The following is a 26271-nucleotide window of genomic DNA, read 5'->3' as shown; positions in this document are numbered from 1 at the left end:
TACAGCACCCCACTGTGGCTTTTTGAAAAAAACAGCTGAAGAGATTCTGGGTCCCCCAAAGCATGCATTTCTCAGAAATAACCATATAAATTTCAATTCAGTTGCAGCAAGGCCTTGCTCATTAAAAGGCTTCCCCTCTGCCAGGTCGGGAGGGGTTGGGGGGTTCGGGACGCGTTTGTCACTGGTTGTTAACATCACCTCTCTCTGTTCTTTCACAACAAAGGGATTTCAGTCTGGAGCTGATCATTTCATTTTGCTTTCTCACAGAATCCTGAAGATTCCCCACCATCTCCTCCACCCAATTCCCACAGGAGCAGGGCACCTTGAGGGCTCGGGTCACAGCCCCACAGGACCCAGACAGGTGCTGCCTAGAGCATGCCCGGAACCAGGTGGTAAAGGTCACAAGGCAGAACGCTTCCGTCGTCCCGGGAGCAGTGCAATGGGGCAGATTCCATTTCAGAAGTGTCCTTACATCTATTGACCCGGGAGAGGAGAGGAGCTAATCCAAGAACAGAAGCTCCGGAAGCAGCTTCTGGAAGAAGGAAAAGGACAGAGAGGGAGCCCAAGTTCTAAAGTCAAAAGGGAGCCCTGGACTGAAAAGCGTCTGTGCGCAAGTATTTTTACGTGGCTTCTTTTGCACCAGATCCTGGCCTTGCTATATTTAGTTGTGGAAAAATCAGTGTCGGTTTCAAGGAGGAACAGGGCCCGTGGTGTTGATTCTCAAACTTGTCATTTTATTTGAGCTACACCTTCCCAAAGGGGCGAGATGTCGCATTGGGCCTTTGAGAGAAGTATTCCCTATGTCCTACCGCTGAGTTTCTTCCCTTCTGTCCTGACAGAAAAGCACTTTCTGTGATGATTTTTAATCTCTTTGGCCTAACATTGGCTTTAAAACCCTTTGAAGTCCGCTAACGTGAAGAAACGCTTGTCTAAAGCATATCATTCTTTCCAGGCCACACAGAGACATGCTGACGGACTGGTCATTTTGCAGCGAGAGCACCTAAGGGGTGGGAAAGAGAAGGCACTGTTACATCATAAGGTCTGTCTCCCGGTGGCGGTGGGATGAACCTGAGGAAGCTTTGACACACACCTGCTCCAGCCCCTTAGGGGACCGGGCCGGGCAGGGAAGGAGGCTCCTCAGGAGTCACAGCCCCTTAAGTGGCAGGCCCCAGACCAGCAGGACTCAGCGCTCTGACCCTTGCCCAGTTTCTTGCCATTACTTCACCACTGTGCTTTATTTTAACAGTCCTCACCTTTTCTGTTCCATCTTGGCTTATGAATTTCGTATTTAATTCCTATATGCTCACTCATCCAGGAAAGTTGTAAAAGACTTAATGGAAATCTAAGATAACCCTGAGGAAGCTGGAGGCATTTACAAGCTCCTTCCTCAGCTGCCCATAAAAATGTTGGCGAGATATACGGAGGAGGAAAAGGCAGGTTTAAAAAAAAAAAAAAATGTACAGTGCCCAGCACCGAGTGGGAACACAGTAAATACTGTCCTTGTTGAACAAATGAAGTAGAATCCCAATTCGTCTTAACTAAGTCAATAGCATCAATATGGAAGGATATCCCTTGGAATGATAATGGTTATTTCTGTGTGATGGGATCGAGGGTCAATTTTATATTCTTGTCATTTACCGGTTTTCCTAAATTGTCACCATTAAAGATTTATCACGAAAAGAAAAAGGCAATGAAATTTAGAATAATTTTTTATCCCACGTCATTACTTTATTTCCAAATGTAAACGCTAACTCCGAGAACTCTTGGATGAAAATGACCGGGTTAGCTACATTTCCTGGGTGTGCTCTGTGCCAGGCACTGTATTCAGTTGCTTTATGTCCATTATCTCATTTAACCCTTATAACGACTCCAGACTCCAGGCGACAGATCGGATGATTATCTCCACGAGTGGAAATGAAGGCTGGGAGAGGTTAAATGATTCGCCCCAAGTCTCACAGCTACTAAAAGTCGTGGAACTGAGATTCTAACTGAGGTCTTTCTGACCCCGCACTCAGTGTGAGATCTTAATCTACGGGCGACAATGCCCCCACTTCACAGGCTGGATTTGTTGTAGAAAATCCATTCATATTTTTAGTCTCTGGCGAATGCAGCAGAAGATGTCTAGTCACAAGACCACCGCAACTCTACCCCTACGTAAACTGTGTTTACAAAATGTCTCAAAATTAAAGTACGTCAAGTCAAAACAAAAGCATGGATTCTTTAAAGAAAGAAAACGGCCCATCGGTGGGGTGGAGAACAGAGAAAAGAAAGAGTACACCATTTGATAAAATTAAACTTGCATGAGCCCTTCTCACACTTCCCTTATCAAAAGCTCGGAGTCGTAGCTCAACAGGTTAGGACACTATGAGTCTGAATAAAGTAGTAATTTCACACAACTGCTTTATTGTACCGGTTATTGATTTGTTCTGAAAGCATTCTGAGACCCCGCGACCCGCAAAGCCCTTGCAGCTCTCATCTGTAACACTGTCATGGCCGACCGTCTGTATCATCAAGGCACCCAACTCATCTCCCTGTAGTTTCAGGGTCAGTACTTCCTGCTATTGAAAACCCAGCTTTTTTTTTTCCATGGGTTTATAAATAGGTTGTTTTATGTGACCCTGAGCTGAAACCAAGCTTACAAGGTGTCAGGCTAGATGCAAGTTTTCTGCTCACCGAAGCTTTAAATTTGCCAGACCTGATTTCTAAACACAGCGTAGGACACAGTAACGAAAACAAATTTTAGTTTTAAAGGCATTCCTTTTGAAGTCTCATCCTGCTAATGAAATCCACTTTGCAGGTATAAAATACGAGATTTTGCTTTGGGAAGAGGTGATAGAGGATGAGGAGGGGAATGGAAAACCTAAGTAGGCTCAGTAAAATCCAACCAACCAGAACTCCTGGTGTTCAATGGATTCTGAAGATGAAGGGCAAGCTAATCCCAGGAGAAAAAGGCAAATGACAGAATACAAATTACATCATGGATTTAATTTTTCTTTTTAATCTTCTAAGCTATCTCCTAAAATCAGGAGAGGTTCTGTCTGATCACACTTTTTTAGAACTACAATTCTATACAGTCATCACTGATCTATTCAGACGGATTAGACTACAAGGTTTTGAAAAAAAGCAAATATCTTGATTATGTACATTCACTACGCTTCTTCTGGCAGGAAAGTAAAAACGTTATAAACAACGTCAACAGCCAAGCTGTACTGAAAATATCAATGGGAAAATAAAGGTGTTCAAAGACAGTTATCGAGATTAAATAACTTACTATTGAACATTTCTGTGTCAGATAACTTTGCTAACATTATCTCCTTAAATACGCATGACAACGCTTCCAGATAAACATTATCGTTCTCCTTGAACAGATGAGAAAATTGAGAGCCTAAAGTTCATTTGCTCAAGGCCACTTAGCTAGTAAGTTGCACAATAAGATTTAAATGCAGGTCTATCAAATTCAAGAGCCCATGCTCTTTTGATCTCGTGATTTTCTTCCTTGGATTTCAGAGAAAACCTTTATTAGTAATGGCGTCTGCCAGAGAGATTTCGAGATGATTAAGTTTTCTCCATGTCACATAAGAGTGAAACACAGTTGTTTTTAATAAGACAGTGAAAACAATGTCCTTAAATGTTTGGTAACTGTGATCCTGGGAGTTAGGACAGCACACACACAGACAGCCTTGGGAGGACCCAGTCTTGTCAGGAATAGCAACCCCAAGCCTCACACAGGGCGAAAGCTAGAGCCCAGGTGTCTTTCAAGGTCCTCACACCTCCTGTAAGGAGCCTCTGGGTGTTCCTGTGGGTTTGTAAGCTGGAGAGCAAAGCAACAGCAGAAGAGGGTGGACCCCTCCCTGGGGCACGGGTCCAGCAGCCCGTCCTGCACTGGTCTTTCCTGCTCCTTGCTCTTCCTCCCGGCGTCCCAGACATGCATTGCCATGCAAGGCCAAGGTAGGTTGCTGCTCCCCAGTAGGGACGGGCCCTACATTACGTCTACTGTTTGGATACCGAAGCTTCTCTTTGCCTTTAAAAAGGACGGGAGTAGCATTACAAAGGAGACCCTTCGCCACTGCTTCATTGGGTGCTGCACCCGACCTCGAGACAATGAGCACTACATTCTGTAGGATCCACCGATGGCCCCTCTCCTGCCTCGAAGCCTCCTGCACGGGACCGTGTGCAAGAGCTCCAGCCGCGCCTGCCTCTCTGGGAGGCCCGTCTGCAGGTGGCTTACCTTCATGTGGGATTTGAGATTGTCCTTGCGAGCACAGCGGAATGGACAGAGAGGACACTGATGACTTTTTAAACCTGTGTGAATCACCATGTGCCGCTTCCAGTAACTCTTCCTTTTGATAACCAAACCACATATCGGACACTGGAAAGGCTTTCCGCTTTCCTCTTCTGAAGCTTGGAAGAGGGAGAAAGAAAGAAAAATTGAGGAAGACAAAAAGGTACACTGCATCCAGCACTGATTCCACATGCATTGCCAAGTAGAGAGCACTAAAAATGATTTGGTGTTTTCCCTGGGCAATTCCAAGACTTTAATCCACCAGGAAGTTTTATCACTGCTTTTCTCCAAGTAGAAACCCATGTTCATCTCATTACTTCCATGTGGGTTCCATCCTTCAAAATCTGACCACGCTGCCGTGGGACGGTCTTACTTTCAAAGGCCATCCCACACCTAGGAAGGCGTCTGCAAAAGGGCTTTGCCTGGCCTGGCCTAGTTCAGCCCAGAAAAGCTTGACTTCAGGGGCTTTGTTTCCTGAAGGAAACCACCAGACTTGAGGCCATGTTTGAATTCCTAAACTTAGAAAACAGCAAGAAATAAAGACAAATCAAATGGGACAGGGAATGATGCACTGCACCACACTGAAAACCAAACAGCCATCATAAACCTCACAAACCAAACTCCAACGGAGACAAATTTTAGGATCCCTCTGTTGACTTGTTTAGTTATGTCTTGAGCAAACGCCAGTGCCAATTTGGCCATCAAGGGGTCTTAAGGTCAGGGTTTTTCACCCACTTATTTCTGTCCCTCTGGTTGTCACTAACAAGATCCATTGCCTTCCTCTGCCCCGGGCCCCACCACCCACCCGCTTGGGGAAGAGCTACAACAAGGCAGTCACAAATGCTTCAGTTTTTCAGGAAAGCAAACAAACCAACTACTTCCTCCAAGGAAAGCTAAGATAACTCTCTCCTCCTCCATTCCCGCAGGAAAGGGTCTCCACTGTGACACTGTGTTGCTACCCTCTGGTTCATCGATTTCTATTGCTCAGCGCCGCACGAGCTTCTGCAATTGGGGGATATAGTAAATCAAAACAAGTAGAGTTGAAGACTCAGACCTTCCTTTCTTCATCATGAGGGATCCGAAATATTTCCAAACCGATTAAATAAGTCGTAATACACTCATAAAATATATGAAGCCATTTTCAAAAATGAACTAGATCTATAGATGCTGACATAGAAACATACCCAAGATATTAGAGTTAGTGGATAAAGCAAGATAGGGACTTATATTTAGGCAGATTCTATTTTTGTTTTCTAAAAAAATGAGAATCGATTGTTGCTAATACAGTGAGGTGAAAGGCTGATAGAAAACTTTATAAAGGATGGATCAAGCTGACAACACCTAACACCACTCATTAAGTTTAACATCACTGAAAAGGGGACAGACATCATGGGCCTTCTGATAAGCCACCTATGAAATTTTTTGTATTCCTGCATTCCTAGGAATACAAAAAATTTAATCAAGCCTCTATATAACTAGAAGTTTACCAGAAATACAGGTGGTTAAAATAGCAACAACAGAGTAAACCCACATGCCCAGGGGACAGAATCAGCCAAATCCAGAATGTGGGAAATTCTACAGGACAGATGACAGTCTCTTCAAGGAAATGGCACTAGGGAAAGGGACCTGCTTATGGTCAAGCAAATACAAGGTGTGAAGCTGATTTTGATCCTGACTCGAACAAAGCAATTATGAAAACACACTTCCGAGATAACTGAAGGAATACTGATTGTAACCCAGGTGTTCCATAAAATCATGAAACCATCATTGATCCTGTTCGATGTGATAAATAGTTACTGTGATTTTTTTTTTTTTTTAAAGTTCTTCTCTTTTGGAGATAATATACATGGTAATACTTACAGGCAAATGGATAGAGGTCTGGGATTTGCTTTAAATGCTTGAGCAAAAAAAGACAGAGTAGAAAGAACGGGATGAGTAAATGAAACAAGAAATGATATCCTTTTATTTGTATGAAAATGGTCCGGAAGCTTACCCAAGAAACCATTAAGCAGTTACCTTTGAAGAACTGTGGATTAAAAGGAAGGGGTCGGAGAGGGAAACTTTTGTTTTTATTTTATATTCTTCTATACTCACTGGATTTTTTAATGCGCACATTACTTTTATAATTTTAAAAGGATATATTCTCATGTGTAAACTTTAAAATCATCTTATTATTTATTCATCGAGTCAACTGAGTCTCTATATGCAAAGGACCACTTATCATGGATGAAACCAGAAGGGTTGTGGAATACACTTAGGGCATTCCAAAAATTCTATTTTACTATGACAGGTATAATAAGCAATATTGGTTACCCTAACCAAGCAACCTAAAAAAGAATCTGCTAAAAATATACCTTCAAGTCTGGAAATTCTACTTGTGATGTTTCCGTCCCAAGCATTTCCTTTTCTGATTGGGGGATGGGGTGGGATGGAGGGTTCTTTCGCTCTAGGACAAGCACACTTTGTAGAGGCCTATAAACATTTTTTTTTTTTTTTTTTATTAACCTGCCTTCAGCTTTCCTGCTGTTTTTTGTTGATTGCTTTTGCTGACCTGGAGTCCTATCTCTAATTTGGCTTCTCATTTTCTATCCTTCATTGTCGTTTCTTCCACTCTGGTATCTTGATCACAAAGACTACACATTGAACAATAGATCTGAGAGAAAAGGCTGAACCAGGCCTCTAGGTGAGATTATTGTCATAAACCAGAGGGGGGAAAATGATAATGATGTCTCTTTGGGGTTGTAAGAACATCAAAATAGTAAGAAAGACATACAGAAACAGGCTGCCCCTAATCCCCATTTTCAACCTGGAAACTGCCTAATTTTACAGAATTGTCTGGGAGAGGACAGAAAAACAGAGATGTCCTCCACTAATCTGAGGTTTCATGGCACATCACAGGAAGGCAATAAAAAGGCATTAACTGACAAAAGGAACATGGCCAGCACCCCCCGGACACCCCACTTTGCTTACTATGACCAATATCTTCCTTATTTTTTCTGACAACTCCCCCCCAGTGTGTATTACAGAGCACACTACATTAAATCCTGCATATTAGCATTTCATATAAGGAGCTATGCTTCCTTTGTTTTAATTAATACCAAAAGACACACGAATCATATACAAATTAGGGTGTCCTTGCATTGACTGGAAAAAGAATTAGAATACTCATAACGAAGAGAAACTAACAGCAAGATATGTGTCGAAGCACTACACTATTATAACTGTTTGAAAATTTTAACTGATCACGGCAGGAAAGGAAGAAGACACAAGCCAAATGCTAAAAATAACCATAATACAATGATCGATTTTCAAAGTTGGCCATTAATCTCTCCTGGTACATGTGCATTTTTATTTATTAAACATTTTTTGATATTTTAGTAGGATGTCCTCCCTGTCTAAGGGAGGAAGTAAGGATGTATTCTAGTTTGTATGCCAAACTATTTTCAAGGAACTGACAGCTGTAAATTTCACTGAAATTTAGAGCCTAAGGAAATACGACCACTTCCTCAGACTGAACCACACATTCTTAAGGCAATAGGATTGAAATGTTCATTATTTCACCTAGTTTACAACTGTCTGATAAACAATTTCCCCCAAATAGATCACTATCTGGTTAATATCACCACAAACAAAACTAAATCCCACCAAATGCTAACAGACCCAGTGGCATGGATAGTTGCTACTTTGCTTCTTTGGAGAATACACATTCTCCTCACAGACAACAGTATTACTGGAATAAGAGAGATAATAAATGTGTGTAAAACGCCTGTCACACAGCAAATGAAAGCTACTGGTAGTAGCTGTTGCAATAATAGTAGTGATGATAGGCTCTAGTCGTACCTTCCAAAGCTCTCACAGGAGAGCAGATGTAAATTTAAACAACTGACATCACATAAATACGGAGCTCAGGGCCTGGCCCCGAATGGTGGTTTGTCACAGGAGCCTGGAGAAAATAAAGGAGCAGGAGTCCACTGTGCTACGCAGGTAGGGTCCAGCTCAGCCTCTAGGCAGAACTCTGATGGTCAAATTCAGCTCAGCAGGGAAAAGAGAGAAGTGGAAAAGACAGAAGGGGAGGAAGGGGCGGGAGGGGCAACTGGCTGGGGCAAGGCTAGAGGTCTTTACCTGTGTGTCTCCAGCACCCAGACAGTCCTGGGTATGATGTGCAATTCAATAAATGTGTGTTGGACTGTAATGAGAGTAATTGGAAAGGGCTTGGTCAAGAGAGTATCAAAAAGTGAAATGAGTGCTGGAAATGGAAGAAAAGGGTACAGGAAGCTGCCAGCAAGTCCCAGTGGATGCAGTGTCAGCCCAAGAGTGCATTCTTTTCACATAGCACGCTGATACATGTCTCGAATGGGTGTGGAGAGATGTTCATGTACTTACATCTCACCTATTTCCAAAATGAATTTGGAACAGCTGATATTTAAAATGCATGCAGTATGACTACACCATTAGTAAGGTACAATGGAAAATGTTTAGACTATTTACAATGGACAAGATCTACCCAAGGCAGAGAGAATCTTGTGGGAGGTTTGAGGGTGAATTTTAAGAAGCAAGATAGCTAATTCAAAAAATGGAAGAAAAAAAATTATGTTTGTTTTGAATTGACAAACAGAGTTCAAGAATAAGAAAGGAAAAGCAAGGAATCTTAACACAGGAAGGAATCTTGGAGATCATTCCCAACTAGCTCAGTTTATAGATGAGGAAGCTGAACTAAGGTATAGGCTTAAAATCCCTCTGCTAGTTAGTGGCAGAGTTGGGATTAGAGCCAATATCTTCACTTCTGGTTTGGTCTTCTACCCTGCTGTTATATATAAATCCATAAAGCAATAACAACACATATCACTGGGGGGAAAAAGTCATGGAGGCTTTCATTACCTTACTTGCTTGAACTCAAGGTAGGAATTTTTAAAACCAATGTAACTGTTTTGTAGGCCTTGAAATTAAACTTTCTCTTGTTAGATCCTATGTAGCAATTTGCAGAAAATCGAGCTAATCTGCAAGTCCTCTGCAGGTAGTATCTGCATATACACCTTACCATACACATCAAAGGAATTCAAGATGCCAGGTGACCCTGGGTATGCATAACCCTCATCACCAACTCCACTCCAGGCCTATCAACCCACCAGTGCACATCTGTGTACTCCTTCCTAACAATATACAGGGAATTAATATCTTTTAATAGAATTTCATGGGCATGTCTCTCAAATGCTATTTCAGGGTGTAAAAAACTATGTTAGCAATGGATATCACTGGATTTATCTGTTGTTATTGACTTTGATGTTATTAATGCATATTTTAACGATTGCTAAGTATTCAATAAAACTAAGAAGTTTTAGATAGCTGTATATCTAGACTAGAGGCAGTCGAAGTTTAAATCGCTGGGGAAATAAAACTGAGGTCGGTGACAGATAGTTCTGAATCTTGATTAAAAAGTGAATTTTCTAAACAAGTTCTGTCTTGTGATCACTCCCAGATTATGGCTCTAGTAACCATGGACCTAATGGGAGTAGAAGAGGAGGTTACCTCACTTTCTGGACTTTCTATGGCTTTGCAATAAATTTTAATAGCATCACGTAAATATGAAGGAAAACAGTACCCAGAAAACTTCTCTCTCTATTGACCCAGGAAATATTCTTAGCCTTCAGTTGTATGACATCAGCTTGCTTCTAAGCATATCTAAATTTTATTCAGTAAAATAAGATGTTTCAGAGACCCTCTCTCTTGAAACTTTCCTTGTTATTTCTTTTAACTAGGAGCCTGGCATCCTGGGAATCTTGGTGGCCGTTTACAAGAAACTTTGTCTTTAAAATAAAAACCATTTATTTTATTCTGAGAGGCAACAAACAGTAGCTTCAAAGAGAATTGAGTCAATGTGTGACATTTATCTTTATAGCAAACGGACATAATCTTCTCTCTCTCGCATCCCCTTTCAGAGGAACAGTGTGGCATGTGCTGGGGCGCAGGGTCACATGAAAGAAACCTCCTCCTCAAGTGTCACGTCTCTCTTGCAGGGGGGAAAGGCTACCAAGTGGTGGACTCTTTAAAGGAATTAAATACACCATGACCTGGCAACAACTGAATCCTGTTCAAAAAGGAGGAATAAGGTCAGACCTAAAAGACACTTTTTTTTTCCCCCATGGTTTGGACTTCCCTTGACCTAAAGAAGGTCAAAGAAATGCTGGTGTCTAAATTACTCAATACAGGATTGGCTTTTCGAGCACATACCTCTTTGTAACTCCAGAATCCACTTTCTGTGCCCTTTTTTGCAACATTTTGGGAAACAGCTTTAAAATGTAAGCCCTGCTTGAAACCAGGATGGTGTGTTGTTATTTTTAAGGATCTTTTTTGCAAATTATTATTTGTTTATTTAAATGATTAGGCAACAGACACCCTTTGTCTGCTGCAAGAAGCCAGCCTACCTATCTATTTCGAATTCAACGAAGATTTCTTTCTAAGGCAAAGGAAAAAAAACAGTAAAGAGAGAGATGTTTAGAAACATGGGTGACAGCTCTCACCACATTCTCATAATACTTGCCCGGTAAAGCCAAATTACATCTGAATCGAGCCCCAGGTTGCCCTGAAACCAACAGTATAGTGTGTACAAAGGGGGGGGGGGGCAGATGGAGAAGACCCATCTTTCCTTCCACTCCTCAGGTTCAAAAATCGGTAACAGCCACCAAATCATCTCTCCACGATATGAAGATAAATAACAGAATGGAAATAGTCCATCAACTTCTCCTTAACCCATTGTCTAGCTAGCATGCTGTGAAGTTAACATTCGCTTTAACTGAGAAGTACACAGAGCCACCCTTCCCCCTATTGCCAACCCACGTGGTCAGACACAGAACTGGAATTTAGGATGCGTCCACATGGACACATGGAACATCTTTTGGGGGACCATGTCAAGAGCCCTCGTGTTTGTGCTCACAGCGCTCTTCCCACATGTGTGAGCTTTACAAAATGAGTGACTTGTCAGTGGAGATGCTTCACCAACTCTGGGATGGTGCCCAGAGGCACATGGAGAACAGGGGCCATGGGTACCAGTCAGCCAGCAGGGGGTTGCAGAGACGCAATCCAGAAAGTTCCTTTCTCCCCTCTTTCAATCTGATCATTTTGAACACTCGTCGATTAAAATAGTAAGGGTTTCGGCAGTAGAAGAAATTCAGTAAAAAGAAAAGAAAAAAACGACTGTTGATAGGTTTCCATGTAAAATTCTGCTGAGAAGCTCGTTGAGATGTTGGCATGAATTAAGTGCATTTAAACCATAAAGGGAAGATACCTTTTCCTTTGGGGATATATATCCTACAACAAAACAGGCAGAAAGTCTCCTGTGCACCGGAAGTTCATGACCTCTTTAACATCTTTACATGCATCTAAGCACTTGAGTGAAAAAAAAAATTATACTTCACCGATATTGCTCGTTATACCCAAGACACTTCACAATGATCAAGCTGCTATGATTTGCCTTCAGGAGCCACAGTTTTATCAGTTACCTCTTTCCGGGTCTTCAGCCAACTAACATTGATTATTAATTTTGTATAAGCTTTTCCAAATAACTAATGTCTGGATGAATTTATAGTGTAAACACCATAAATACATTCATTCAATAACCAGATACGGAGAATATTTATAAAATTACATGTTATATACAGCCATACCTCTCTTTCTGCTGCTACCCCTAAATGAAATTTCTCTAAATGAGGAGTGATTTATTCCATTGCAAAATTACCCAGCTCCCTTTGCTCTCCTCCTGGTTTCCTAATTTTAGCCATTTCTCTCTTTATTTCACCAGATGGCAGGTAAGAACTGAGGAGTCATGAAACTCAGAATTGATAAACATTTCAGGATTTTTATGGACACTTCAGAAACTCTGGAGTGAATGGTCTGGATCGTGCAGAGTCATAAAAGTTCCAGATATCCATTTTCCTAGTTCTATTCTGCTGTTTATACAAGTTTTAAAATAATTAGAATTAGCCCATATAGCCCACTCAGCAATTTAAATGGAAATTTGTCATAAGTGCAGCAAATTGATGCTCGCTGCGATCGTTCAATTATTTGCCATTCTAAGCACTCTTCATCAGTTGGCTGCAAATAATCAGAAGTTGGCCAGACACACACAACGGCAGTGTTTATACTGATGAGGACACACATAGCCTACTTCCTGTTTCAATCTGACAGGATATCCTCAGGAGACATCTGAAGCTCCATACATCCATCCCAGTGCTATGAATTTATCATACACACAATTTAAAAACAAACCAGTACAAGAAGTGATGCTTCCACCGTGAGAACGCCAAGTGACTAAATTTCTCCCTCAGATGAGTGACTTGTGAATGTCAAGGCTCCATAAGACAAGTGACTTCTCCTTTGGAAAGACTGCCCTCACAAGAAAAACTTATGATTCAAATTTTCCACATGCACATTCCTTTAGAATCTGATTGGATTTGAATTTTTTTTAAAAAAGCATTTGCAGGAAATGCTTTGATTATGTCTGAATGACAATATTCTTTAGAGTTCTTATATGACAAGAAATCACAGAAGAACAGGATAAGTGGGAAAGGCTGAAATTCCACACACACACAAAAATAACAAAAATGCTAACATAAAAGTGTATAGTGTGATAAATTAGGGCAGAGTAGTTACTGTATACAAAAGTCCATTTGTGATGGGAGGCAGCAGGAGGGTGGGCTCTCCCTTGTCCACTGTTTCAAAAGCAGCGGGGTTTTTTCTCCCCCTATATTCAGTGATGCCATGCACTCCATGACAGAGATGCTTTGATCTTCTCCCATTAAATATGTCTTGTATGGACCTAGCCTGCACTTGGTAAGAAAAAAAAAAAGATCATTTATATGAAAGGGAGGAGTACTGTACGTCTCTTAAGATTATTCATTACCTTTCAAAAATGAAGCTATTTGTGAAGTCTTTGTGTAATACATACATGAAAGCCCACTACACTGCTTACTTAAAGTATTTTCTTGTGCTCCTGCTTTTTTATTCCTGCCTCAGATCCGACGGGGAGCCCGACGGAATAAAGCAGTGAAGAAGACATGGCAATTTACAGTAAAAAAGAAAAAAAAAAACAAAACAAAACCCAAAAACGTACACGATGACTGAAATAAAAGATTCCATACCTGAATTGGAGGGTTTAGAAACTCTTCCCTTAGGAACTGGGAGTAACAGTAATTCCAAGGACTGTGGCGGTGGAGGGGGAGGTGGCGGGGGCGGCGGCGGCGGAGGCGGCGGGGTGACCTTTTCTTGCTTCTTCTCCGAAGGCGGTGGTGGTAGAGGGTCCTCAGGCACCAGTGACGATTTCTCAGCCAGAAGGCTCCCAGCAGCCCTTGCTGCTACCTCTTTCAGGAGGGCGGCCGAGGAGGTCATGGAAGCCAGGGAAAGGAAAGAGCAGGCCGGAGGTGGGTGCTCCTGACCAGGAGTCAAGCTTCTCTCGCTGACTTTCTTGGATAAGGCTGCCAAGGTGGAACTGGCAGACTGCGAGCTAAAAGGGGAGGAAAAGGACTCAAATCGTATGGTCTCCTCAGTCCTGGTGAGAGATTTGTCCTGCAGAACAGCATTGGCTGCAGCTTTCAGTTTGAGGATGGCTGAATCCGGGGACAGGCCACAGGTGGTGGTTGAGTTGGACAACCACTTACCTTGATTCCATAGAAAACGGTTACTTGGAGCGTACTGGTCATTCTGTTCCTGCTTCTCAGCCAACTTCCTGGCAAGAACACTGAGCTGCTGGGCATGGTGGGACGGTGGGGAAAAGGAGAGATTCGAGCCCACGTTTACCGGGGACTCCACCCTGCCATTGGCCGTGGCTGTGGCATCGAGTTTGAGGGAGCCGGCCTCCAGCAGCCGCCTCAGGTTGCTGCTCAAGGGCTTCGTGGAGCCTGGGGGGTCATCTTCACACAGAGAAGACACGCCAGGGGAGAGGTGGTCTTGACACTGCAGCGAGTCTCGCGGGACCTCCCCGTCAAGTCCCACCAGCTCCAAGGTGTGACTGCTGGGGGTCGCACTTCCCAAGGAGGTGTCAGGGGAAGTGGACTGCTCCTGGATCCGGTCCTCCAGAGACAACTTATAGTTCTCCTGGACTTCTCCATAGGATGCTTCTGACGGAGTCTCTGAAGAGTTTCCATACCAGTGCTCTCCTTCACTGAGCTCTCCCTCAGCCTCTTCCAGCCTACTAACATCTGGGGGAAGTAAGAAGATCAGGTTTACTCCCCAGTGAGCACTGAGCAAGTCGGAAGACATTCACATGGAGTTGTTGAACAGGCTTCCTCTTCCCCTCCCCCCACAACAACCACAAGAAAGACAGCAACAACCTTACTACAATGTCAGGTGCTGAGTCAGACAGTCTTGGCATTAGCCTGAAAGAAGGTAAAATACTAAACCAGCAAAGGTAAAAACACACCCACCTATGAAACATATTCATCTTTCTATAGTAATTCCAGACAAGCTGAAATGGGCGGGGGGGGGGGGAGGGGGGAGAAAAATGCATCTGTAAAAAAGTAACTGCATGAAGAGACTGTTACTCTCAGTGGTGGGGGAAACGGAAATAAGCTTTGCTCCCTTGTTAAAAAAAAACAACAAACCAGCATGATATCTTTAGTGTCGCATCACAATTAGAGAGGAAGCCTGGCAGGGTGGGAAATTGTGAGGCACAAGACAGTGGGAAGATGCCTCCCCACTTTCTGATTCCATGACCTCAGGCAAGTCGCTTAGCTGGTTTGATAGAAGATGCAACTGATTTTTTTGAAAAGTTCATCCCAAAATGTAAGTAATACCTGCTGTTATATATTACAACTTCACCCAGTTGTTAGGAAGCTTAAATCATAAGAAGCATGTGACTGTGATTTGCAGACAGTCAAGTTCTATACAAAAGTCAGACCTCATTAGCAAACACAATTCACGTAACTGATTCCTTAAAGTGACGACGTCTCCCATGATATACACGCTACTTCTTTGAGAGTCGTGGATTCCAATTACCAACATGCTGCCATCCTGACACAGGCAATGATTAGGGATTTGTTCCCTCACTCTATTGAGAGTCCCCTTTAATGATTTTCCCATCCATTAATTTATCTATCCACCACTACCAGTCTAACTGCCCCCCAAGCACCGCTCAGTTGGGACTCCCTGCCATCCAAGAGCACCCATGAGCTCTGTCATTTTTCTACCTTTGCTCAAGATAGTCCTTCTATCAGGAATGTCTTTCTTTCCCCCAGAAAACCTGACAGTCTATTTATCCTTCAACTTCCTACCTAAAAAGTTTCTTCCTTGTGATTCTCCCTGGAACTCTCAAAATTAATCTCTCCTTCTCATTCATTCATTCACTTACTCAACAAATAATTGTGAAGTACCTGCAGCATGCCAGGCATTGTTCTAGATCATTCTAGATTGAACCGCACTGAACAAAACAAAGATCCAGCCTTCTTGAAGCTTACATCCCAGTGGAGGAAGATAGATGCCACACAAAACTTAAAAACTAGTTAAGTCATAGAGTAAGCCAGAGGGTGATAAGTGCTACGGAAAAAAATACACAGCAGGACAAGGAGGTTTGAGGGGTAACAGTAGGAGGTGAGTTTCAATCTTAAATAGGGTGGTCAGAATGGGGCTTCACAGAGGCGGTGACATCTGAGCAAAGATGGAAGAAGTGAGCAGTTGTTCAGGCAGCTACCTCTGGGAGAACGTTCCAGGCAGAGGGAGTCTCTGTAAAGTCCCTGATGTGGGGACATGCCTGGTGTGTTTGTGATGCAGCAAGGAGGCCAGTGTGGGCTGAGTGGAACGAGTAAGGGTCAGAGCAGGCAGAGCAGGAGGAGAGGAAGTCAGAGAAATAACGTGAGAGAGGGAGGGAGGGGGGAGAGAGAGGGTGGCTGGGAGTGTGTGGTGAGGGAGCGAGGCTATGCAGACCGGCACAAGGCTGTAAACTGCTGAAAGGTCTTTTGCATCTGGTGAAATTGGGAACTACGGAGGGCTTTGATATGATGTGGCTTACAGTTTCAAAGGACTCTTCTGGCTGCTGTGTGGAAAAGAGGCTGCAGACACAAGGGTGGGAGCAGGGAGACCAGCTATGAGGCTGGAACCCAGGTGAAGGATGACAGTATGAAGTTCAGCTCAAGGTGACTGCCGGCAGCGAGAATCGGCCAGATTCTGTGCATCTTCTGAATGCAGAACCTACATTCCCGTGTTTTGTTTCTATTGATTACATATCACTCTCAATTACCTGTCTACTATCAGTGTATCTTCTAAAAGGTAAGTGGTGGTGTTCCTTGGAGGCAGGGATGGAGTTTTATCATCCACATGTCCCCCACTGCGCCTAGCAAAATGCCTGGACCCCAGGAGAGTTCATTGAATGTTTAGGGACTGAGCCTAAACTCCCCATTGTGCCAAGTTTTGCTACATAACATGCTGTTTCTTTTCTGAATAGAAATAGCTAGAACTAGTAATGCCTGAGCTACACGCTAATACATTGATCTTCCCATGCTATTTAGAGAAGAAATGTCACAAATGACAAATTATCTTTCACTAAGCTAAAGTTCTGCAACTCCTTCCTGAGATTCTTTATTAAATTATCAAGAAAATGTAAAATATCAAATGGAATTTGCTGAAAAAAGGCAGTTAAAATTGAATTCGCTCTGTTAAAAACAGTCTGGTTCCTTGTGATTTGCCACATTTCCTTCTTCCCACTCGATTTCAACATTTTTCATCTTTGCTGAAACCGGTAGGACCCTGAACTACTCATCTCCCCAATGGCTTCTCGAAGAGATGCTTTTTACCAAACACCAAGCAGTCAACATCAATTTCAACAACAGGGCTAATTTTAAGTTCCTTTGGCAAACCACCTTTCTTGATTTCAGTTTAAATATCTCATCCTTCAGAAAAATCACATGGGAACTGTCCTATAAATAGTAAGAAGAGTAAAAGATTTAAAAATCACTACAGTAAGAGCAGGTGACTAGCTCCCCAAAGAGTCTCTTTCTCTGATCTTTATTGGCACTCACTAAATGAACATAGGAAAATAAAGGATTCGAAAGTAAATACTTTCAGGTTATATTTTTGTCATACGAGAGAAGCTCTAGATAGTCAAGACTGGTCTAGAACCAATGTGATAAGTGGCAGAGAGCAAGGTACAAAAAACCAGGGTTTTCAGAACCACAAAAAAAATCATAACCACTTGGCCAGGCTTGTCATTTTACTGAGACTGCTAAACACTGTGAGGGGCTACCTGCTGGGATCAACGACACACAGCTACCTACTGCTAATGTCTGAACCAAGAACCCAAATCTCCCAACACCCGGCCAGTGCTTCTCTGCACAGCCCCACTGCCCCATCTGCCAGATGCCCTCCGAATGGCAACTTCTAGTGAACTTGGAGCAGCGGCCCTCCCACCCCCAGTAGTCATCCATCCTTCCACTGTCTGGAAACAGAAAGGAGCAGGAGAATTCTCATAGATAAGGACAGTATTCACTCCTCATCTTGAGATACACCACCAAGAGGTAAGTATCCATTATTCCCGAACTCTAATCTCTCCATTCCCTCCCTGCAGCTTCTTTGTTGCAGTGGTCAAAAACGGATTCAAATGCCTCCAGAATTCAGCACATCTACTGGCAAAGCCCCAAACGCAAAGCATAATTTCCTACCCCCTGGACAGCCTCAGTGAGCAAGAATATTCCCCCTCCGAACGTGCAGAGGTGGTGTTGAGTGCGTCAAAACACTAAAGTCGTCCATTCAGCCTCTAATCCTATCAAGCCGCGATAAGGAGATCCGAGCATTCTTGAATGATACAAACAGCTGATAATCTGCATGTAGAGCAACTTTCCCAACCCTGCCAAACAGCAACCCCAAACACGCCAATGGAAGCATTTCTTAAACAGGCCAGTTGACGTCCTCTAAAATACCTGGATATTTCTCAACCATCCAATCCTCCGTTCTTTGCAGGCACGGCCGAGATAACACTCTGTTCTGAAACGCAAGAAAACTCGGGTCCGTAAAGAATATTTTTAAACTCCTAACACTCTATTAATTGCTTTCCTGAAGACGCTGCTACTACAACTGAGGCTCTTCAAGTAATAAATCACCAAATAATGTTAATGCATGGCCTAGGAGGAGCCAGACCAGAAACCCGAGGAGAGCCACTTCTGAAATTATTCTGGCACCACCTGAGGTCAAGCGGAAAGTGGGGGAAAGCGTTCAGAGAAATGAATGCAAGGGAGGTGGAGACCTGCAGAGGTTGCAGCATAGTCCTAAGAGGCTCAAACAAGTAACGCTCCCCCGACAGCAGCCACAAGGCTTTTCTCTCCCACAAGTACGAATTCTCTTCGCCCTGCTGGGCTGGGCGGCTCCGTACTTCGCATTCGATTCCAAGCAGGAGACGTCCTGGAGGGCTGCACTGGTGCAGTTACGGGGAGCTCCGCGTCAGCGGGGTGGGCAGGGACCCCCAGCACCTTCCGCACTACATTCGGAGGAAAGATGGTCCCATTGGAGAAGCTCACAACAAAGCATTCCTGCAATCGAGGGGATTACTTTGTTGGCCACCACAAACTTTCAGAACAAGCTGGGCTTGGCTTTGGACTCTCTTTCGCCATTCGGGAAGCCCCTGGGCAGCCCCACACGCCGCCGCCGGCCCGGACGCGCTTCCTGCGCACACGGGCCGTGCGGCTCACAGCTTTCCCAACTCGGGCTCCGGGGGAAGCCTCTCAACGGCCAATGTAAATAACTTCCTTCTAAATACATTATTTTTAACCTCCAGAATAGGAAGCTATTTCCATTGCTAACTTTACAACAACCTATGTCTCTGCCAGCCAGGTTCACACTCCTTCCTGTCAATTCTACACACAACAGTCTGTTTGGGTGGTTTTCACTTTAAATCATCAACTCAAAGAATTAAGAATAGAAATGGTACAATTACAGAATGAAAATATGCTGAATAAATTTTGTTTCCATGTGGTGAATATTTCTCCTTTGGGGAAAACAAGACAAAATTCCACTACCTAACACATTTATTTATAATTCAGTTCTCAGGCAGAAAATCAGTTAACTCGATATCCACAACTCCCGCTGCGTTTTTGTTGTTGGTGGTGGTGTTGTTGTTTTTTCCCAACTCACTTCCTCTTCGGTTTGGCAGTTTTAATCAGATGCATTTAATTGGACAAATACTCAACTCAGAAGATCCTCGATCAGAAAGACAGGGAGCGAAAAGAGGGAGAAAAAAAAAAAAACGCAAGAAAGAGACACCTATTAATTTTCATGCCTTTTGGCTGAGGTTCAAGTAAGTGGAGATGGAAATCTAAAAGCCCCGTTTCTAAATCTACCCACAACCCATTCCACCAGTGGGTCCACCGTAAATCTCACCAGCAGGGTTTGAAGAGAACAAGGTTTAAATTCTCAGGACTCGCCTGGGATGCTGTTGACTCATGGTCCGTCCTCTGGCAGTCAACACCTTCTTGTGACAACAGGTGTGTTCATTGGTACCTACCAACTAACCGTCTGGCTCATTTTCACCTAAAAATCTTCCAAGTGCCTTTCCTTTCCAGCTAGCACACATCGATAGCTAAGTATCTATATTTAATTTTACGGTCACGCATCACTATCGGTATTAACCACTTGTACCTACTTCAAATCGTACAACCACCAACTCTTCCATGCAATTTTATACAAAAGGGGTGTGTAAAAAAGTGGTTTGAGGAGCTCTGTATAGAAGCTATGAGCAAAACCAATGCTAATAATTGACTTAATCTGACAAACATTTCCTGAGTATTTACTATGGTTCAGGGAGCTGTTCTCTGCGACAGGGAGCCTCAGGACGTAGCAGTCTCTTGCCCAACGGCTTGTAATCATCAGGGAGCGAGGGTTGCCCAAGCATCTGAAGTACAATGGCTGGTGCCGTCACAAAGCGACCGAGAAAGAGCTGTGTGTGCATAAATCAATTCCAATCGTGCAGATGGCTTTGGAAATGGACCTCGAAGGGATGAAGATGATTTTAACAGGTGACACTGGAAATTCACGTATTGGAGGGCTTGCTCTTCCGAATCTATCAAACAGGAAATAGCCCTGTCATGGAGTAAGCTAATATTCACGCGACATACGTTAGTGAAACTAACCTCATGAAACGGTTTTTACATTCTTAATTCTTCACATTTAAAAACTAGACCATCTATTGATTTGTTAAAGGGCAGATTTTCCCAATTTTCTTACCATACCCACTCGTTTTGAAATCAGACCATTAGATTATGAATGTCTGAGGTGGGACCATGAGTTGGTCATTGCTTGCTCGATGCTCTGCCCAGAGTAGGGTATTAGGTCCCCTGTGGTTGTAGTGACTACTAGGACTGCATGAAGCACCAGGTAAGGCTCTCAGCCCCTATACCAAAGCCAGAGAGGGGCACAATGAAGCTAGCATCTGAGAGGACGTCAACGCACCATCAGGGCTCTCTCTCTTGTTGCTTCTCATCTCTTCTCAGAGCTTAACCTCCTCCTCTCAGGCCAACTTCCCCTGGAGGCCCAAAACCTGGCTGTACAGGTTCTGGGTTTTTACTCTCAACCACATACTACCTAGAGAAAGGTCTTTTCCCTTGGATGAGCCTGCTGGAGGCCAGGTTCCGCTCTCTCTGGACTTAACACTGAAGCCAGAGGGTGGGTTCTACGATTGGCTTAATGTGAGTCACAGAAGAAAGAAGAGGGAGGAGGCACCAGGAAGACAAAAAAGATGACCTTTGTATTGTTTAATAAAGGTTTGGCATGCTGCACATCAGGCTGTTCCAAACCAATTTGATGATTTTAAGCATAAAACATATCCTCATTTAGGCTGGTCCTACCTGCCAATTTTTAAATTGTCCCTTTGAAGCCTGAAAGCCTCAGCACATCCCCCACACTAAGAGACCTCTCGAGGATTCGAGGCTCCAAGGCCACAGTGTGAGTGAAACACACGGGTGGGCAATCGGCCCCCCAGCCTTTCACAGTTAGCGAAATATCGCAACGCCCAGGGTACCCAACCTGTCAGCAGGGCCAGGAGAAAAATTTAAGAACAGCTAGTTATTTAAAACTGCCAGGGTGGAAAAGACAACCAGACTCCTGTCACCAGTCCAGCTGGGGAAAAGGTGCCGTGAGGGCACGGGGGAAATGGGAGGAAGTCTGGAGAGGATAAGAGTCCGCAGACTGAGATAGCACCGAGAGGCCCTCTGGGTCAAGGCGCACATTTTGCACACAACAATATTTTCCAAGTATTGTTGTAAATGTCCACGAGTAAAAACAAAGGTAACACAAATGAACACATCACTCCTTATCTTCAAAGGGAGTTGCCAATGGTATCTGAGCCGGTTTCAGTATCCTTACATAAAGTTGCCAGATCTTCCAGTGACCGAAGAGCTACCCAACCTCCTCCATCAAACTGCCCATCTCTTGGGACATCTGGGTGGCTCAGTCAGTTAAGCATCTGCTTTCGGCTCAGTTCATGATCCCGGGGTCCTGGGATCGAGTCCCGTATCGGGCTCCTTGCTCAGAGGGAGCCTGCTTCTCCCTCTGCCTGCTGTTCCCCCTGCTTGTGCTTGCTCTCTCTCTCTCTGACAAATAAATAAATAAGATCTTTAAAAAACAAAAAACAAAAACTGCCCATCTCAACACAAATGGCAACTCCTCCATCCCTATGCTTGCTTCGAGCAAAAAGCCCCCGAAGCCAGCCTTGACTCTTCCCTTTCTCTTATACCCTTCATCAAATTCGTTTGCAGATTCTGTTGGTTCTGCCTTCCATATACATCTCAAATCTTGCCACTTCTCACCATGTCTACCATTCCCACCCTGATACACAGCACTGCCATTCCTCCCTTGGACTATGGCAGTAGCCTTCCAGTTGGCCTCCTTACTTCCTATTCTTGCCCCACTCTGCTCAGCCAGCAGCCGCAGTAAGCTTTTAGAAATCTCTATCACACTCCATGACCCTCATCCTCAAAGCCTCCAAAATGGCTTCTCATGGTTCTCAGAATAACATCTAAAACCCTTATCTTGCCCTCAGGGTCCTACATAATCTGTATGCCTCTGACCTCATCTCCTACTGCTCTGCCTTGCTATTAAATAATAAATAAATAGCAAAATTTCCCCCGAATAGCCACAGGGCTGACTCCTTTACTTCCTCGAGTCTCCCCTCCAACATCACTGTTTATTAGAATAAAAGCTCCACAAGAGACAGTTTTGTTCGCTGCTGTATGCCCAGCACTTAGAATGGTATGGAACACAGAGCAGGTGCTCAGTTATTATTTGCCAAATGTATGAATGAGAAAGAAGAATGCACTTAACAATCAGAAAGGCAGCACTTGTCAGTACTGGAAATGAGAACGATTTTCAAAATTACAAATGATAATCCTATTTTTCTCATGTGAGTCAAACATGAAAGAGGGAAAAGAGCGTGTTTTGCAAACTTTTCCACCAGTCTCCCTAGTGGCCAAGAAGAGAGCCCAGGGGAACGAGGGACCCAAGCTGAAGCCCCCTCCAGGAAGCCCCCAATTTCTTTTGACTCTTGGCTTAACATTTCAAGTGAATCCCGCATTCTACTCTATGCTATAGCCGTGCTTGTTCTTACTAAATACTACAGGGGTGTATCTTACAAACCACTGAGGAAAATTTCTTCTCTGCAGGGATGCACCACGTTTCTCCGGATTCCCACCTGCTCTGGAGAAACATGTACCCTATGTGGGGAAGCAAGGATCTATGAAAAGTATCTAGCACAGTGTCAAGAGCTCAGTAAAGGGTGGCTATCCTTGTTACTATTATTACTATCAGAAAACAGAGAGTACTGGTCCTATTGCCCCCACTTCAGAAAGAAAAGCTAATCACAGAGGGTAACTTCCCTGGACTGCACCATGGATCTGTAAGAGACTCAGAACTGTAACTCTATTTGCTAAATTTGAATTTTGTGTCTGAATCAGAGATGGAAAAGCCTTGGAGATTTATTTTAGTCCATATGGCTAGTCTCTAGGCAGAGGCCTAGAAAGAGCCAGTGATTAGCCCATGGTCCCATGGTTGATTTACTAACATAAACAGGACTTGAGCTCAGATGTCTCACTCCAAAGGCCAGGACTTTTACTACTAAATCATGGTTTAATCATCATGAAGTGAACAAGTGAATTCTAGAACCAGCCACGGAACACAGGAGCCTCCCCACAAACATCTGCTGAATGAAGGAACAATCATGCATAAAGCACTAAAAATATACAGGGTGCTTTATTAAAGATGCTTTAATATTCATCAGCAAATGTTATCCTCACAATGATTTTATGTGGTAGACCGTAGTCTCTTCATTTTATAGACCAGGAAACCAAGAATCCACAGGTTAATGGCTTAGCCAACATACACACTTAATGAGCGACAAAGCAAGGTTGAAACCCAAATCTTCAGGAAATCTAAGAGTACGAGTAGCTTGACAAAAAAGTAATTTTTCAGGTGACCAAAAAGTACCACAGTACCTTCAAATAATCAACATTTTAAGTTTTATTTTGATGGGATTTCAAAATATATACACCCTCAGAGATGAGTCCCTTCCTTCTAAATGTGTGCCTTATTGTCTGTCATAGCTGTAATAACAATCACCCGGCTTATTAACAATGTGTGCAAACTAAGGATGAAACTCTAGTGTCATGCCTTGAACTGTGCCCCTGGGAAAAAATGGTGAAGTCCAACCCCAAGGACCTGTGACTGTGACCTTATTTGGAAAAATGGCCTTTGCAGATGATCAAGTTAAGATGAGGTCATTAGAGTGGACCCTAATCCCCTATGACTGGTTTCCTTATAAAAAAGGGAAATGTGGACACAGAGACAGACATGCACGCAGGGAAGACTGGAGTGACACTGTCACAGCCAAGGAAGAGAAAGGCCTGGAACAGATCCTTCCGGTGTCTTCCTTGTGTCTCTGCCGGCACCTTGACCTGGGACCTCTGGCTTCTAGAACAGTGAGACAATAAATTTCTGTAGCCACCCAGTTCGTGATACTTCGTTACGGCAGCCCCTGAAAACTAATATAGGTAAGCCTGAATGAAGGCCTGAAACATTTTTTTTTTTTTCCTGGATTTGCTCACCTCAGGATTCTAAGCTGTAGCCTTGGTTAGTGCTGTAGTTTTTGTCCAAGCTGGTTATTAATGCGCAAAACTGACCACCCTGCTGCTCAGCGTGAAGTCCTCTGAGGCTGCAAGGACTGTGAGCAGACTGTTAAGTTATTTTTACCTACCTCTACATGTTAACCAAATTTTGTTCAAAGGAAAGATTTTGAGAAAGACATTAGGTAAGAGAAGGCTTCTGTTACTAGAGCACTTCAAAATCTCCAGACAAAAAAATACACTCATCACCACGTATATTGTGGCAAATTAGTAAGAAAGGGATAGTTCAAAATACAGCACGAATCCACTGGCCAAAAGGCCAACCTGGACACCAAAACACTACTGGTTAGTCCACGGATTGATTCCTTTGCTCCTTCACCCTTGCATGCACCTCCATGTTACAAAAAGCTTATAGAATCTGTCCCCTCAAGCAATCAGAAGTAAATTTACCATGGCTACCATGGCGTTATCAGAAAAATTGTCTGTTAAGGCTGATAAATTGGTCAGTTATCTGCTTCCTTGACTTTTATTTCCTCTTGTATAAATGTTTTCATCCCAACATTACCAATACTGTTATGTTATATAAGATGTTATAAGATGAACAATGTATTTACCAAACTACTGAAATCACCAGGAAATTCTTAATAGATCAAAAAAGAACTTAACTACAAAAAAAGCCCTAATAACATAATAATGCACTCTGTCGTCTATGAACAGCACTCTATAGAGAGATAAATGGCTACTTATTGAAATTTTAGCTTATACATAAAATGATACATTTCTTCCCCGGGCACATTTGCCAAGCATTGACATCACGTACCTTGTAATGAAACAGATTATGCTCATAATCATTCTACCTGCCAAAGGAAAATTTCACACAGTAAGTCCTTTATTGACTAAAAATATATGTCTATACTGGAAGAAAATGGGCCTTTGGGGATGAGAGATTTACCAAAGGAGAGGACATGGAATTGCTTTTTATTTAGTGCTTAAGTACATATAAAACAAAAGCTGTAGAGAAAGCAGCCCCCAACCCCCCGTCCCCACCACATTTTCACCAAAGGATATTGGGGTAATGAACTGGGAGAGAACTTTTTTTTTTTTTTTATTAACCACACGAATCCATGACACTGATGACAAGGACCACCCTAACTCAATTAACTTTAAACACTGATTTAGGCCAACAATTTTAACCTTTCCTCTGACCAGGCTTTGTGCCACGGCTGCTATGAAGTGGTCAAATGTATTCTTATCCGTTGCCTCCTTTTATTTTCCCTGCCCACCTCCTGGCACACACACAAGAAGTGAATGATGCCAAAGACAATGAAAACAACAAATATCACAACCAACCAACAAACCGGGGCAATTCCAAGGGTCCCCTGTAGCTAGATGACCCTCACCTCAACAGCTGGGAGTCCTACGGCTTCACCCACTTAATTCCCTCTGAAGACTCCCGGGGGTGGGAGCTTTCCACAGGCATGTCCACTTGGGGTTTCACCGAGAAACCTTCCCTAGATCTTTCACTTGAAAGACCTGGCACTGCTTTCTAGCTGTCTATCCCCATGAGCCATAGTCCAACATCTATTCCTGTTCCCAACAAAGCTCAGATGCTTCCGGAAATGCATCAAATAGTAAGGATGAGGTTAGGAAATGTGCTCTACTGATCCCTGCTTCAAACGGAGGCTCACTGAACATTATATCCAAAACTAATGATGTATTATATGCTGGCTAATTGAATTTAAATTTAAAAAATGAAAAAAATAATTTAAAAAAGAACAACAACAAAAGAAAAAAACAAACAAACAAAACAGAGGCCCAACTCCAAGGTAGAGGCTCAAGACAATAAAAATCCCTCTGGCATGCATAAGTATGGCCCCAAAGTGACCAGGAGGAATTCACACCACTCAT

The 26271-nt window shown here is 43.2% G+C and overlaps 1 protein-coding gene across 1 annotated transcript in view; it reads right to left on the bottom strand.

The window, feature by feature from the left end:
• Positions 1 to 26271, bottom strand: part of ZNF827 (zinc finger protein 827) — a 167463-nt gene that overhangs the window by 123194 nt on the left and 17998 nt on the right. Inside the window, exons 2-3 of the mRNA XM_035022959.1 lie at positions 13417 to 14472; positions 4229 to 4401 (exon numbers count right to left, since the gene is read on the bottom strand). Of these exons, the coding sequence (XP_034878850.1) occupies positions 4229 to 4401; positions 13417 to 14472 (1229 nt within the window). The remainder of the gene's footprint in view (positions 1 to 4228; positions 4402 to 13416; positions 14473 to 26271) is intronic.

Source organism: Mirounga leonina, unplaced genomic scaffold (assembly GCF_011800145.1).
Source record: "Mirounga leonina isolate KUSES-001 unplaced genomic scaffold, KU_Mleo_1.0 Mir_176, whole genome shotgun sequence".
In the NCBI taxonomy this organism is placed as follows: Eukaryota; Metazoa; Chordata; class Mammalia; order Carnivora; family Phocidae; genus Mirounga; species Mirounga leonina.
The sequence above is the reverse complement of the archived record's forward strand: the minus strand, read 5'-3'. Positions and strand labels throughout refer to the sequence as shown.